This window comes from Erinaceus europaeus, chromosome 20 (genome assembly GCF_950295315.1).
Source record: "Erinaceus europaeus chromosome 20, mEriEur2.1, whole genome shotgun sequence".
NCBI lineage: Eukaryota > Metazoa > Chordata > Mammalia > Eulipotyphla > Erinaceidae > Erinaceus > Erinaceus europaeus.
Genome location: NC_080181.1, coordinates 43008980 through 43026158, shown reverse-complemented (window position 1 = coordinate 43026158; position 17179 = coordinate 43008980). Strand labels below are relative to the sequence as shown.

The 17179-nt window shown below is 42.1% G+C and overlaps 1 protein-coding gene across 1 annotated transcript; it reads left to right on the top strand.

The window, feature by feature from the left end:
• The first annotated feature begins 13882 nt into the window (after positions 1-13882).
• MKRN3 (makorin ring finger protein 3) lies at positions 13883-16623 on the top strand. Its single transcript, XM_007530108.2, has one exon. The coding sequence runs from the start codon at positions 14161-14163 to the stop codon at positions 15949-15951; it is 1791 nt and encodes a 596-aa protein (XP_007530170.2). The 5' UTR covers positions 13883-14160; the 3' UTR covers positions 15952-16623.
• Positions 16624-17179: the final 556 nt, after the last annotated feature.

Genomic DNA, 17179 nt, shown 5'->3' with positions numbered 1-17179 from the left:
GGTCCCACACCCGCAGCTGGAAAGATTCACAAGTGGTGAAACAGTGCTGCAGATGTCCTTCTCTCTCTCTGTATCCCCCTTCCCTCTCAATTTTTTTGGTTGTCTCTATCTAATAGTTAAAGATAATGCTAAAAATACATTTACTAATTTGTAAGTTATTTTTTTAATTTATAATAAATTAGAGACAGAGAGAAACTGAGAGGAAAGGATGAGTTATAGAGGAATGGGGTGGGGGAGAAATATCTGATCCACTTTCAAGAAAGCACTGATCTACTTTCTTGAAAATTCCCTTTGAGGAACTCACTGGGGCTTGAACCCAGGTCCCTGAGTATTATTACATGTGCACCACCACCCAGCCCTCACAGTGGGAAACTGATTTTGATGTTCTATTTTGTCATTTAGTCAGGACTCAGTTTCAGTCTGAAGGAGGAGAGGACATGTTTTTAATTATTTAAGTCCACCAAAATTATTTGGCTCAATATGCTGTAAATTGCTGGATATGTCTGATATGTAATTTGTCCAGACTTTACCAGATGAGAGCAATGTTTTTATATAAAATGTCAATTTTGTTAGTACTATTATTTATTGGTGTGCCAAAAGTTTCATAGCTTCAGAGGTTATGTTCCTATTTGAATATTTACAACTAATCCTCGCCCTCTAGTGGCCAAGAATATTAGTGCACTTTTCCTATTGAAAGGAACCACTTTGTCTCGTCTTTAAAGAATTCACAATTTTGCTTAATAACTGCCTAGTGTTTTGGAAGAGGAGAAAAACAGGCTGGGGATGTGGAACTTGATATGCATAATTTTACATTTAAAAAAATACTCATAAAGCATTCTGCATGATCAGAGCACTCCCCAATTTTGTTAGGCATCCTCAAATAAAAGAGGCTTTAAGGGGCCAGGTGGTGTTAAGCACATTGTATAAGAACCCAGATTCAAGCCCCCACTCCCCACCTGCAGAGTGAAAGTTTCAGGAGTGGTGAAGCAGGGCGTCAGGTGTCACTCTGTCTCCCCTTCACTTCCCTTCTCAATTTCTCTGTCTCTATCCAATAATAAATAAATTTTTAAAAGAGCAAAAATATTAAAAAGTGGTTTTAATAACTAGAATTGTCAACTTTTAATCTTTCTACAACTATCATTATTTTGACTTTTATTTTATTGTCACTAATTATATATATATATATGATTGATATTTTACATATAATTTTTTATAATTCATTTAATTCAATTTCTTTTATTTTATTGCTGCTTCTGTTATGACAGGACCTAGGGCCCTCATAATTGAGACAACCCCAGCAATTTTTTAAAAGTAGAGGGTTAAAAACAGAGAAGTAGAGACACCTGCTACACTGATCCTCCACTCTAAAAGCTTCTCCTTGCCTGCAGTGAGGACCCAAGGCCTTGAACCTGGGTCTCCATATGTTATATGGTAATGTGTGCTCTCTATTGGGTGAGCCACCCCCAGTCCCTATCTCACTGATGATGAGAATTCTCAATATTCTCAAATACCTAATTTGATATAAAAAAAGAAGAGTATTTCTACTTTCCATGTCCTATTGAAAAAAATGCCCACATGAGCAGTGGATACATAGTGCAGGCACCAAGCCCTAGCAATAACCCTGGAGGCAAATAATAATAATAATAATAATAGAAGGTGAGACAAAGAGGAGGTGAGAGACAAAGAGATTAAGAGTCCCCTCCCCTATTGCACTACCTCACCATCCAGAATCTTTCACTTGCAGGTAAGGATCAGGGTTTGGACACTGACACTTGTGATCTTGATGGTACTGAAATTTACTCCTTTATAAAGTTATTGGGTTCTTTTTTAGATGTGAGACTTTAAAAAAAAATATTTATTTATTCATTTTCCCTTTGTGTTGCCCTTGTTGTTTTATTGTCGTAGTTATTGTTGTTGTTGTCATTGATGTTGTTGTTGGATAGGACAGAGAGAAATGGAGAGAGGAGGGGAAGACAGAGGGGGAGAGAAAGATAGACACCTGCAGACCTGCTCCATCTCCTGTGAAGTGACTCCCCTGCAGGTGGGGAGCCTGGGGCTTGAACCGGGATCCTTATGCCAGTCCTTGCGCTTTGTGCCACCTGCGCTTAACCGCTGCGCTACCACCGGACTCCCAAGTTATTGGGTTTTATGTTTGGGATGCCCAACTTGCAAAATCTGGTTCAATTATATCCTCTTTCCTCTTTTATTGTAAATATGTAGGCTAAGAGTATTCCTTTGACAACCTCTATGAGTTTCTTTTAAAAAATTTTTTAATTAATTTTATTTATTTATTGGATAGACAGAAATCGAGAGGGAAAGGGAAGCTAGAGAGGGTGAGAGACAGACACCTGCAGCATTGCTTCACCACTTGTGAAGCTTTCTTCCTGTAGGTGGGGACTCAAACCCAAGTCCTTACACATTGTAACATGTGCGCTCAACCAGGTGGGCCACCACCCAGCCCCCTCTATGAGTTTCAAAGGCCATTAGAACACAGATTTGGCTATTCAACCCAAGATTTGGACATACAAATACTGACTATAAACTCAGGGTCTGTTTAATTTTACTAGCACTGCAGTGCATTATAATTCTTGACTCAATAATGTGTGTGTGTGTGATAAGAGGTATCAAGTGGGCTTTTGTTATTGATCTGCATGATTCAATACATTATATTAAAATTTATTTTCAGTATTCTAAAGTGTCACAATTGTTATGAATCAGCTATCCTAGTGTAGGGATCTATAAAGATTCTATATTCTTCTATTTTTCTTCTAATAATTCACTTAATAATTATAGTATCCATTTTCCATTTAAGGAAATAACCTTAATGGTTATTGTTGGAGCATGGTGCCATTTTTATAATAATAGAGAAAAACTGAGAGAAATGGGTCTAGAGAGTGATCGAGACATACACCTGTAGCACTGCTTCCCTATTTGGGTAACATCCCCCTTGCATGAATGCCTTTGACCTCTGTCAGGCGCACCACTGCAAGTCTCTTGATATTTTATATCTGGTAAACATTATTCTTCTTTGCTTTTCCTTCGAGACTACTTGATTCTATTCGATGAGTTCCATTTGCACACAAATTTTGACATGATTTTCTCAAGTAGTGCCCTTCACAAGAAATATACCTGAAATTACAATGAAATCAATGGTCAGACTTCTAAATCATCACCCTTTAAAATGTTGACTCTTCCATTCCTTTATTATGGATCATTCTTCTACTTAGCAACTTCCTAAACGCCTTTTACTAGTACAATTTGTAATAGCTAAAACCTGGAAGCAATCCAGGTGCCCAACAACAGATGAGTGGCTAAGAAAGTTGCTGTATATCTTTAGACCTCTTACTATAAAGCAAATATTTGAATGATCTTTAAGTGTGTTGAGCTCATAATATTTACTTCTAATCACTCACTATAATAAAATATGTGATTCATTTTCATGTACTGAATTTTACCAAGTGGATTTGCAATATACATTAATACTCAGAGCTAATCATTAAATCCTCCTGAGTTTTCTGTCTTTTATTAATCACTCACTTCCACTTAACACTTAACACTTTCTTTTTTTATGTTTTTCTTTCTTTTTTTTTGCCTCCAGGGTTATTTCTGGGGCTTGGTGCCTGCACTATGAATCCACTGCTCCTGGAGGCCAATTTTTCCATTCTGTTGCCTATGTTGTTGTTGTTATTGTTATTATTGTTACTGCTGTAATTGTTATTGGATAGGACAGAGTGAAACAGAGTGGAGGGGAAGACAGAGAGAGACAGAGAAGGATAGACACCTGCTTCACCACTTGGGAGGCAACCACCTTGCAGGTGGGGAGAGGGGGACTGGAATCACGATCCTTGTGCAGGTCCTTGCACTTCTGCCATGTGTGCTTAACCCGGTGTGCTACCGCCTGGCCCCCCACACTTCATTTCTTTTCACTTTTAATATTTATTTATTCCCTTTTGTTGGCCTTGTTGTTTTATTGTTGTAGTTATTGTTGTCGTTGTTGTTTGATAGGACAGAGAGAAACGGAGAGAGGAGGGGAAGACAGAGAGAAGGGGAGAAAGACAGACACCTACAGACCTGCTTCACCACATGTGAAGCGACTCCCCTGCAGGTGGGGAGCTGTGGGCTTGAACCGGGATCTTTACGCTTTGCGCCACCTGCGCTGATCCCACTGCGTTACTGCCCGACTTCCCTTTAATTCACTTTTATACTACTAAAAGCCTCCAGTCAACATTTAACATAACTTTTGATTCATGGTATTACAGCCTCATCAATGCCATTAATCACTTCAGTGCTAAACATACATTTATCAAAAAAGCTTAGAAATTTCAAAGACTTTTCTCTATTCCTAGTTTCCTAAGGCTTTTTATTCCAGTTGTATATTGTTTTGAAATTCCTGATTTTGAGAATGTACTATTTTATCTTTCTCCTTTAAGGTATTAAATAATAAATTTTAAAATGCCAAGATTACTGGGTGTCAGGTGGTAGCGCAGCAGGTTAAGCGCACGTGGCGCAAAGCGCAAGGTCCAGCATAAGCATCTGGTTCCAGCCCCAGGCTCCCCACCTGCAGGGGAAGTCACTTCACAGGCGGTGAAGCAGGTCTGCAGGTGTCTATCTTTCTCTCCCCCATCTGTCTTCCCCTCCTCTCTCCATTTCTCTCTGTTCTATTCAACAACGAAACAATAACTACAACAATAAAACAAGGGCAACAAAAGGGAATAAATAAATAAATGTTAAAACAACAGTAACTACAACAATAAAACAACAAGGGCAACAAAACGGAATAAATATTGTCGTATGCTTTACATTGGCTTGTTCTAGCCCTCCCCCTCCAAGAGAATTGGATGAGTCCTGTTAATTTCGCGGGCCTGCTTGGCCCCGCCCCAAGGGACCCTGGGAGAGGGTTCCGGAGTCCGAGAGTTCCTGAGTTCCCCAGTGACAGAGTTCCTGAGTTCCGGAGTTCGAGAGTGCGAGGGTGCGAGAGTTTCTGAGTTCGAGAGTAAGGGAGAGGGTTCCTGAGTTCGAGAGTGCCAGAGTTAGCCAGAGTTCCTGAGTTCCTGAGTTAGACAGAGTTCCTGAGTTCCGGAGTTCGAGAGTGCGAGAGTTCAAGAGTTAGAGAGAGTGCTTGTGAGAGGGGTTCCTGAGTTCCAGAGTAAGAGAGAGTGCTTGCGCCGCCGCAAAGAGACAGCAGAGTTCTGTTTGGTGATTAGTTTGGTTTAGTTTATGAATCGTTGTTCCTGAATAAAGAAATACAGCTTCCCTGCCCAGCCGTGTGTCTGGTCGTCTCTGTTACCCGCGCGTGAAGCTAGCCCGGCCGGCAAGAGCTTCCGAATTTTAACAACAAATGGCGCCCACGTGGACCTGACCTGCGCATCTCTCAGATAAGTAAAGACAATTTGGCTACCTATGTACTATGGCCTTCTCTTCTGCTTGTGAAGAGATCTCCAAAGGCCTCTGCTCTTTCTTCACGAGACTGTTTTGCTGTTTCTGGAACATTTATCTCTGGACCACTCTGTGGTTTCCACTCGCTCGGGCGAACTCAGAACAGCCAGTGGGAAGAGCCAGCGGGCGGGAGGCGAGGCGCGGAGCTGCTGTTTCCACCTGGTTAAACAGCCAGCCAGCCGGCTGCGCCCAAACAACCCCGCGCACCGCGCCAGCAACCCCGCAGCCCCGCAGCCCGCAGGAGGCCTACGCCACCATGCAAGAGCCCGATGCCAGCACGCTAGAGCCCGATGCCAACATGCTGAAGCCCGATGCCAACATGCTGGAGCCTGAGGCCAACATGCTGGAGCCCGATGCCAACATGCTGGAGCCTGAGGCCAGCCCACAGGAGCCGGCTCTCCACCGCCGCGTGGTGCAGGGCACTGGACCCTTGATCCCTCCACGCTGCTCGGCCACTGCAAACAGGGCAGCAGACATGGCAGGGCCATGGGGCAGGGCCGCGGCGGCCTATCATGGCCGCCACCCCTGGGCACCTAGGCCCACGCCTTCTACAAAGATGGCCTGCCTGCCCTCTTTCTATGAATTCTGGAACCATCCCGGGCCTCCCGGACCCCCGGGCTCCCTGCCAAAACTGGGCACACGAGATCTCCAGCCGCCGGTCCGGTCTGAAGGCAGACAAGCTGGAGTATGCAGAGATTTGTGCAGAGATCGCAACCTGCAATTCCTAGAAGTGGAGCTGCTCGGAAATGGAGCTGCACGGGAAGCCACCTCCGGATGGTGAACCCCCCCCCCCCCCAACAACTAAGACAATATAGATTTAAATTCGTGTTTAAAATGACATGTCTTCGTAACAAAGGTTTCTCTCCTCGTGTATTAATGACTATGTTTATGTGTATGTTTAAAGTTTGGTAAACAGTAGCTTTAAGGCTAAATTCTTACTAGTCAAAGATAAATGAAAAAGGTTTTCAACGTAATTCTCATAAAGATAAAAATTAACTTACATTTAAAGTCTGAGGTAAAAATTAGTTAACAATCAATATATTTCAACTAAGTTGGTCTAAACAAAAGGTTAAATAGACTTGTTGATATGTAAAACACTACCTTCTCTATTAGAAATGGTAGATCGCACAATGGCTATGCTAATTATTCTCATGCCTGAGGTTTCCTCTCCGGCCCACACCTAGGGTGTGTCTCCATCTTGAATGGGTGTAACAAAAGGTTAAAAGACGTTGTTGATATGTAAAAGTCTCAAATTCCTTCTCTATTAGAAATGTTAGATCGTGCAGTAGATATGCTAATAACAAGTTTTGTTTCATAGTAAGTAAGTTGCAGCCAGCTGCCTTTGGGACCCTAGGCCGTTCCCCGCCCCCATGCAAATGCCCGTCGAGGCAAGTAGCCCCCCAGAGGCAAGAAATGTTTTTTTTTTCAGATATGGCCCCCTCAGGCCTTCCCTTGGCAACATGCTGGTTTTGGTTATATATGTTTCTGTTCACCCCACACCCTTGATACTATAGTCATTTAGTTAAAAAGAAAAGGGGGAATTGTCGTATGCTTTACATTGGCTTGTTCTAGCCCTCCCCCTCCAAGAGAATTGGATGAGTCCTGTTAATTTCGCGGGCCTGCTTGGCCCCGCCCCAAGGGACCCTGGGAGAGGGTTCCGGAGTCCGAGAGTTCCTGAGTTCCCCAGTGACAGAGTTCCTGAGTTCCGGAGTTCGAGAGTGCGAGGGTGCGAGAGTTTCTGAGTTCGAGAGTAAGGGAGAGGGTTCCTGAGTTCGAGAGTGCCAGAGTTAGCCAGAGTTCCTGAGTTCCTGAGTTAGACAGAGTTCCTGAGTTCCGGAGTTCGAGAGTGCGAGAGTTCAAGAGTTAGAGAGAGTGCTTGTGAGAGGGGTTCCTGAGTTCCAGAGTAAGAGAGAGTGCTTGCGCCGCCGCAAAGAGACAGCAGAGTTCTGTTTGGTGATTAGTTTGATTTAGTTTATGAATCGTTGTTCCTGAATAAAGAAATACAGCTTCCCTGCCCAGCCGTGTGTCTGGTCGTCTCTGTTACCCGCGCGTGAAGCTAGCCCGGCCGGCAAGAGCTTCCGAATTTTAACAACAAAATATTAAAACAACAGTAACTACAACAATAAAACAACAAGGGCAACAAAAGGGAATATTTTTAAAAATACCAAGATTGCCATGAGTCACAGTGAATAACTCTCCCTTATTTATAAGTATTACTTTTTTCATATATCATGGGGCTTTATTTTTCAATTACTACTAATTTGCATCAATGCTTAAGAGCAATGTGGATATGCAGTATTTCTTTTTTTACCCAAACCCTGTAATATTCCTTGCCTACTTAGCAGAATTTATCATGAACCTACCTCTGCCCAGATTTTTTTCCTTTTGTTATATTTTATTAATTTCAGGATTTTATTTATTTTGATCATTCTATGTATTTCCTCTCAGCTACATTAGTTGTCATATTTTGTTATTACTTGGTTTGAGTGATTGTATGTCATTAGATTTTCACCTTATTTTGTGTATTCATTGCAAGCAAAACTTTCCTATAAGACGAATTTGTTTCCAATCACTGCAGAACCATATACCTTCATTATTAATCAAATTGGCATCATCCAACTTATAATTTTTCTCAATTACTGCTTACTTGAAAATACATTTATTAATGACCAATGTGCAAATACCTTTGCACTTCTATTTTGTTATTTACTTAAGCTTCACTTTCACTCTGAAACAGAGAACAATGATGAACTAATTCAATCCTTTGAAATTATTAGACTCAATATGTTGTAACTTGCCACTTATGTCTGACATGAAATTTACATAGGCTATATCTGGTTGGTTCTGTGCCTTCCTTTATATACAATGTCAAATTAGTCAATACTACTATGGGTGTGGCAAAATGTACACAGCCTTGTACATTTCTCTGTGTTCTTGCTTCATCAATTACAACTAATCCTCACCCTCTAGTGGGCAAGTATATTAGTGCACTTTTTCCTATTCTGTGTGGAAAAGAAACTACGTTGTCTGGCTTTTGAGAAAATGATTGTTCACAATTCTACTACTTAATATCTGCCTGATGTTTTTTGAAGAGTAGAAAAACAGGGCTGGGAAGTGAAAGGAAGTGATTTTATATTTCAAAAATAGAAAAAAAAACTATTCCAGGGGATCACAGTTGAGATTTCAGTCTTTTTTTTTTTTTCCTCTGTGGCCACAAATATAATTTGATGTATACATATGGTACTCAGTGTATGTCCTCTTCCCAGACACAGAGATGAAAGTGTTATTATGGCATGACATTCTCCCTTACCTTTCTCTTCTCTTGGTATCTTATTTTTTATCTCTAGGAAACAAAACTCCGTTCTTCCCATTATTATTACTTTTTTGCCTCCAGGGTTATTGCTGGGGCTCCATGCCTGCAATACAAATACACTGCTCCTGGAGGCCATTGTCTTAATTTATTTTTAATTGGTAGTACAGAAAGAAACTGAGAGATAAGGGGGAGGTAGAGAGGGAGAGAGAAATATAGACACCTGCACACCTGCTTCGCTGTTTGTGAAGCCTTGCCCCTGTAGGTGGGGAGCCAGGGACTCAAACTGGGTACTTGTGTGTAGTACTATGTGTGCTTAACCAGGTGAGCCATCACCTGCCCCCCTGAATAAATTAAATATTATTATTTATACCTGAAAATATGCTATAAATACACAATCCATAATTTAGTATATTACATTGTCACTGTTGATTATTTGGTAATGCCTTCTAGTTATCTTTGTGATGTATGTGTATAGATAAATAATTTCATCTGTATATAAAATCGGTGACATACAGTTGGGTGGTGGCTCACCCAGCTGAGAGTTGTTGTCATTTGCAGGAACTAGGTTCAGTCATCCAGGTTGCATCTTCAGAGGGACAGCTTCTAGAGTGGGCTAACAGTGCTTCCAGCATCTCTACTTCTGTTTTTAATTTCTATGAAAATGGTTTCTGGTAGAAGATATTTGCACACCACACGATGCCAATCAACACACAAAAAAGCCAATAAAATGTGTATGAATGGATAGCTCTCTAAAGGAGAGATACACATGGTCCACAAACATAAGCAGAAAAGCTCCACTTGGGGCCCGGTGGTGGCACACCTGGATAAGCACACACACTGCAGTGTGCAAGGAGGCAGGTTCAAGGCTCCACTCCCTACCTGCACCGGGAAAGCTTCACGAGTGGTGAAGTAGAGCCACAGGTGTCTCTCTGCCTCTCTCCCCCTCTATCTACCCCTCCACTCTCAGTGTCTCTCTGTAGATAATAATAAAATAAATGAATTAAAAAATGTTCCATTTCACTCATCCTTAAAAAACACTGAACAGTGTATCCTGAGAGAAACAAATAGTTACTATCCTGGGTAAGTCTCTAAGATAATTTCTCTGTTATGGTCTATAGTCCTGTTGTTTCTTATTTTGTTTGTGTTAGTAGTAAGCCTGTTTTCACATAGTTTCTGAAACTACACATCTGATCTACTGCCCCCCCAACTCTCCACAAACTATTATGAGGAACTGAATGGCTGGAACCTAGCTGACACCAGAATGTGTGACACCAGAATGTGACCTTGGCTGATCAGCATTTGTGTGACTGATAGGAAGAGGTGGGAATAGGGTTTTGCCTGAGCAGTCTGGGTTGTCACCATGGAGAAGAGTGATGAGGGGGAGTGGCTTACAGCACTGTGGGCTGAGGCACAGTCCTCACAGTCTAACAAAGCCCAGGCACAAAACCAGCTTGGAAGTGAAGTGCAGGGAGGGCAGAAAAGCAGTGGAAATATTCTATTGTCTTTTATTCCAATCAGCTCATGTTTGTGGCATCCAGGGCCACAGATCTGACACAACCTTTTTTTTTTTTTTTTTTTTTTTTAGTGCCAGGACCTTTTGTGTGTTCTGCGACCGCTTCTGGGACAATTTACTAACTCTTTTTTAAATTTTAGATAGAAAGGAGAAAAAGAGAGAAGAAAGCTGTCACAATACTGATCCATCACATAGCCCTTGGATGCTGGGGCCTGAGGCTAGGTTCTCAGGCATGGTGAGTGTATTCTTTACTAGATGAACCCTGACTACCCCTAACTCTCTAATGTGTTAATTTAAATTTTCTCAAAGCAATGCTCTCCAACATACAGAGATACTTTTGACTCTAAATAGGGACTGGGGTGTGTGTGTGTGTGTGTGTGTGTGTGTGTGTGCATGCGCACTGGAGGGGGGAGAAGAAGAAGGAGGAGGAAGGCAGGGGAGATTAAATGCAAATATTTAGAATTAGGCATGGGGGGGTGCATATCCTGAAACACCTACTCTCTAAATGTGGAATCTGTCATCTGTCTTGGGAAAAATCAACCACCCTTTTTATACAATATGAGAAGTTATGGGAATAATAGCTGCAGCACTTAGTAGTAATAAAAAGAATTGGCTCACAGATTTGCTACATTAAATGAGACTTGCAATGGCGGAGCATTGAATTCTCTCACACAGGAATGTCCCCAGCTTCTATATTGACATTTTCCCACTAATTTCATTTCAGATCTATAGAGAGTGAAACAGAGAGAAGTGACAGTGCAGCAATGTTCCAGTATCTGTGCAGCTTGCCCCTGGTGCTACCCAGGGTGCCTGCATTTACTGTGGGAACATGAGCCTAGGTTCTTGTAATGGTAAGATAAACGCTCTACTAATGAGCTATCTCCGGACTCTTCAATGAATTAGCTGCTACTGTAAAGTGGATAAAACTATAGAATTAATTGCTATGGAAAGAATTGCTATAGTAAGAAAGAATTCTTTTTACAGGGGAGAACTTCTGAGATATACATAAATGTGTTATATATTTTAGAATTAATCAGAGTACCTTATGATTAAAGTCTCTTTCCAAGTTGAGCAACCAGGATACAGAGAAAACATGTTTATAAGGTCTCTAAAAACCCCTAGGACATTAAAAGTGGTGACTAAGTATATATTTAAGGCACATTTTCTCATACTAATGGGTACAGGAATTTTATCACGGGATTTAAAGAGGCAGTTTTCTCCAATTTCAGTTGAGTAAAAAAAAAAAAACTCACAGAAAATGTCCACATTATGTGGAATTTGTATATCAATTAAGCCATAATAATGTTGGCCAAAAATTGAGGTTTATATCAAACTAAAATGAAAGACTTCAGCAAGAAGTAAAATTTTAGGTGCCTCTGTGTAGGAATCATGCTATTATGAATGAAAAGGACTCTATTCATTCATCCTGGAAAATGTAGGATTTTATACAATCCACATCTGGTAGCCATGATCATGCCTGATCAAGTACCTATCCAAAAAAGCTACTAAAATGTTTTGCTAATTCAATATTTAAAGAGATATAAAAGAGCTTAACATACTTATGTCAGTAATAAGATTATCATAAAATTTATTTGATTATTAAATGATTTATTAAAAAAGAACAACTGAACAAAACTGTAATCAAGTACCGACAATTTCAAGAAATCTGTTTGTTTATTATAAAGGTCAAGACTCCATCTATGTTCACAGTTTGGTAAAAATTGACATGCATTAGCCTACTCAGTAGTCTTATGATATCTGCCAGAGGTATATTCCAAAATGTCAAGTAGATGCCTGAAATTACAGATAGTAGCAAATTCTACAGAGTGCATGTTTTCTCCCATACATGTAAACATGTGATTCACATTAAAAGGTTAAGAACAGCTATTATTAATGTATAACAAACAATTATACTGTAATAAAATTTATTTTTGTGAATGTGACTTCTCACGTCTTTCTAAATACCTTATTATATATAATGTTTCCAGGATGTAGTTGACTGGTGGTACAAAAATGACAGAAATGGAAACCGCAGATAAGGGGTATTTTGTACAAAACAATAAAAAAAATTGTGCAGTGCAGTCTTTGTTAAAAATGGTTACTAAATTTAGTATCTTATCAGTAAATTATTACCAGTTTTCTATTGTCTCTCAGTCATAATTTCTAATTCCAATGTCTGTATATGCTTGTCTTAATATAATAAGATTTGCAATGGTAAATAAAGACCTTCTTGCCATTCTATTCATTTAAGACAATAAGCTATGCAAACTTCCTGTTAGGTTTTTTTTAAGATTTAATTACTTAGACAAAGCATTATATATATATTTATTAGTTCTAGTCCTACCATTTTATAATTAATGTGCTTCTTGAAACATTACTATTTCATGTAAATTTACATTATCTTTAGTGTTTATTATTAATGTTTTATTACAACTTAAAATATCTGACCTTAATTGAGGCTTTTTAACTGTTTTTGATAAATTACTCTAGAAACATATCAGTCTCAGTGATCCTTTCGAAGGGATTAAGCCATTATCCTTGGTGTGTATGCTCTCTTTAATTTCTTATTTTATAGCATTCAATAGAGTTCCTTTGCTATACCCACCCAGAGATTCTCGCATGTAAAATATAAGTTTTGATAAAATTCCCCTGTAAGAAACATCTTTTAGTGCTCATATATCAAAAACAAACAAAATGCAGATAAGTCAGAATGCAAAAAGGTCAATTCTTAGAAAGAAATGGTGAAATATTGACTATTTGAAAATCTAATACTGCAAGCAATCACAATAATAGAACAAAGGCGAAGAAGTAAGAGTTTTCAAAAATTACAGAAAGCAGTATGTTAAAATTAAGAATGCATTCCTAATCATTACTCCCGGCACACCAGGATTATATATTTTTTTCATTAGCCCAAGACTCAGAAATTATATAAAACGTACATATGCAGATTTAAAAGCAGCATTTGCAAGCAAATAGCAGTGAACAAAGCTATGAAAAAAACCTTCCTGCCACAGAACAGCACAAACCTGGGTGAAAGGAACAGAAAGAAATCAAGGGTCACCACCAATTAAGCCAGCAAAGAGAAAAATAAAAGCCAGGGTCACTCAGGAGACAATGGCTTATGAAGCCAGCGCCCAGGTGCACAGAGCCTGTCGCAGCCTCCTCTGCACAGGGAGGGAGAGTGGCAAGTTAGAAATCACAAGCTAAAACAAAAACAAAACAAAACAAACAAAAAACAACCTAAATCCTCGGATATAAATGCATTGCTGCCGAGAGATGAGGGGGGAAAAAAAATAAAAGCAAATAGCTTCCAGTAATATGCAATGTGCTTTCTAACGAAATGCAAAGTGTTCCCAGCAGTCAGGAGGCTAAACGGAGTAAGAATGATCAGGATCCACTCAAATGTAAAAACGCAGTTTTCTAAAATTCAGATGTGAAATTCAGAAACTACAAGATGTCATTTTATTTGGGGGGGGGGGCGGCAAAAGGAACTCTAGGAAACACGATTATTTTTTTGAATAGAATAAAAGCCATCAGGTCAAACGTGTCGGAAAGACCTGGGAAGAGATTATATCAAAACCTCAAAGAGCTGTTATTTCCGTTTTCTGCAAGAGACGCCGTGCATCATGCTCACAGGCTGATCTGCACAGCGGAGCAGGGACAAAGGCGGCAGCGGGTGGGCTTGCGCCGGGCTGCCTGGGGAGAACAAAGGCAGCCAAGGCTCGGCTCAGATTTCTAACCATAGAGACACAACATGCCAGACGGACCAGATAGAAGACTAGCGTCGTCCGCTCACCGGAAGTGTCCGCCACAGCTGCGCCCGCGCGTGAAGTAGGAACGTAAAACAACAGGGTATGGACAGTGTCGAGGGGGAAAGGAGATAGAAACGCACTCAATCATGGAGGAGCCTCCTGAACCAGCTCCCGCCAGCCGGGCCTCGAGCCCGGAGGGAGGAGATACCAGAGAAGTTTCTGAGCCACTCCTGGGAGCAGGGGCAGGAATGGAAGAGCCTGCAGCTCCCACAGTACCCCACGAGGTGGCAGCCGAGGCCTGTGAGGGGGCCGAGGCGGCGGCGGCGCCCGTGCTGCCATGGCGCAGCGTCCCGGTGCGCAGGGTCTACCCGGCCTCGGGGGTTCCGGGCCCAACCCCCTTCCGGCCGTCACGTGTGAGGCCCGCCCAGGCCTCCGGGGGAGGGGCGGGGCGCCGGCCCCTGCCGGGCCGCAGCGGAGGCAGCTGGACCAAGCAAGTCCTCTGTAGGTATTTCCAACATGGTCTGTGCAAGGAGGGGGAGCATTGTCGCTACTCCCACGACCCGGCGGGCCACGCGGAGGCCCAGACCCGGGCGCTACTTCCGGCCGCTGCAGCCCGAGGCCCTGGCACAGCTGCGCTTGCGCTCTCGGAGCCCCAGGCCCAGGAAGTGGCGGAAGCCCCCCTGGCCGCGCGCGCGGCCTCCTCGCTTCCCATTGGCCAGGCGGCGCGCGGGGGCTGCTTTGAAGCCCAGACAGACAATGCGGGCGGCCCCGCGGCGGCGGCTGCAGCGGCGGCGGCGGCGGGTGGAGGAGCAGGTGCACCAGGCTGGGAGGATGCTGTGGAGTTTGTACCTGGGCAACCCTACTGGGGGCGCCTGGTGCTGGCTTTCCCCGAGACTCCTCCCCAGGGCTTGGTGACTGTATGGCCGCCTGCGGTCATGGGCCAGGGGGAGCGGCTGTGCCGGGATGCTGCCATGGGGCAGTGCTTCCGTGGGGCGAGCTGCATGTATCTCCACGGAGACATATGCGATATGTGTGGGCTGCAGGTCTTGCACCCCGGGGATACTGTGCAGAGGGAGGCCCATATCAAGGCCTGCATTGAAGTGCACGAGAAGGATATGGAACTCTCATTTGCCGTGCAGCGTAGTATGGACAAGTTGTGTGGCATCTGCATGGAGATTATCTTTGAGAGAGCCAAATCCACCGACTGTCGCTTTGGCATCCTCTCCAACTGCAACCACACCTTCTGTCTTAAGTGTATCCGCAGGTGGAGAACGTCCAAACAGTTTGAGAACAGGATCATCAAGTCCTGCCCTCAGTGCAGGGTGCCCTCCAGCTTTGTCATCCCCAGTGAGTTCTGGGTGGAGGAGGAGAATGAGAAACAGAAGCTGATTGAGCAGTACAAGGAGGCAATGAGCAACAAGACCTGCAGGTATTTTGCTCTAGGCAGTAGTTGCTGCCCATTTGGAAAGAAGTGTTTTTACAAGCATGCAAAGCCCGTGGGCCAGGGAGAGGAGGAACCTCAGAGGCAGAGTGCTGAGGCTTCCAGCTCTCAGAGCGATCCAGTTGTGGAGCCTGCTGAGTCTGCTGAGTCCGCTGAGCCTGCGCAGGTGGGAGAGTGCTACACGCCCTTTAAAGGCCATAACAAAGAGTGTATCATGCTTCTGCTGGCCAATTTGTTGTGTAAGCGCTTTCTTTCACGGGGAGATAATCCATCCTCCTGCTCAGAGGATCAGTTTGACTGGCTTCATTATGAGCTGGAAGAATCTTTTGGCTTGACCCATGGCATTGCTTTGGCATGTGGTCTGGTGTGCTATTGCTTGTTTTCCGTTCATAGACGCATCCATCACTTGCAGGGGCCGTTGAAACCATCTCTTTGGCACATCCATCTCTGGTTTTTTGGTTTTGTTTTCTGCGCATCCCCATTTCCTACCTTCTAGGATCATGGTGTTTCGCTGATTTTTTTTTTTTTAAGTCCTTATTGCTTGGTACAATGACTGACTGTCAGTTTATGGTTTATCTTGTCATCTCTGTTTTCAACAGGAGTGATTCAGTTCTAGTCTAGTGTTTACAGAATTTCCACAATCATTTTGAAGTCCCTCAAGAATAAATGTGGCAGGGTGAAGGGAGAAGTCTTAACTGAACAAGGAGCTTTTTGCTACTACAGCCTTAAGAAATGGACCCTGAGGGCCTTTGTGGTACAGCCAGCTGCTCATCTTTGTTGTTTACATGTCTGTTTATTCTCTCATCCCAAGTGCACTTTTTAACTTGTTCCCTTGTGGTTTTCTTCCCTCATTCCCCTCAAGTGCACTTTTTGACTGTGGTTACCTTGTGGTTTCGTGTTTTACTTGACCAGAACCAGGTGTATATGTTTACATGGTTTTTTTTTTTTTTTTACCGTGTTTTGCTTGCTGTGAAGTTATCTATAATTGGAAGTATATATTTAAGAATTATATAGGTCCATGTGCTTGTGAATGTGTATGGAAGTTAATGTATTTGAAATATATTTAAAGAGATACCTCATAATAGATACCATTATGTGACAAAATGAATACAGAACTGGAAGCTTACTGTCAAAGGCTAATAGGATTTTCCTCTTGTGTGCATAAGAACTGTGTGAATAATCATTCTATATCTCTTTCATATACAGTAGGAATCACAGATAATGAATTTGACTAATGCTATTAGTGTTATGCTTGTCAAGTGTGATAAACACAGATATTTAAAAACTTAGAAAACACTGGTCATTCCTTTGGTGGCATAAATAAGTCACTTTGCTATTATAAACACAGCAATGTGTGTTCTCATGCAGCTTAGTGCCATCATTCCTTATAACAGTACAATTCTGTGCTTGAACACCCAGCTCTTTGCCATTAGTATTTGTGTGTTACTATAAGACCTTCCACACGAGGGATTTTTCACAAAAATTTTAACATAGAAGTGGGGCTCCTCAAAAGACAATGCAATTATAAAACCAGCCAGAATACAAGACTCAGAAGATACATTATATGTAAGAAAATCTAATAAACAGTAGTGTAGAAAATTCATAAATCAAAACCATAATGCAATTATATGAGAGTGGTTTATGAACTATAGTCAAAAATCATCAGTCTTGGTCAAGATTAACAATTATCTGTGTGCTGACAGTATAATAATAGAAAGCAAGTT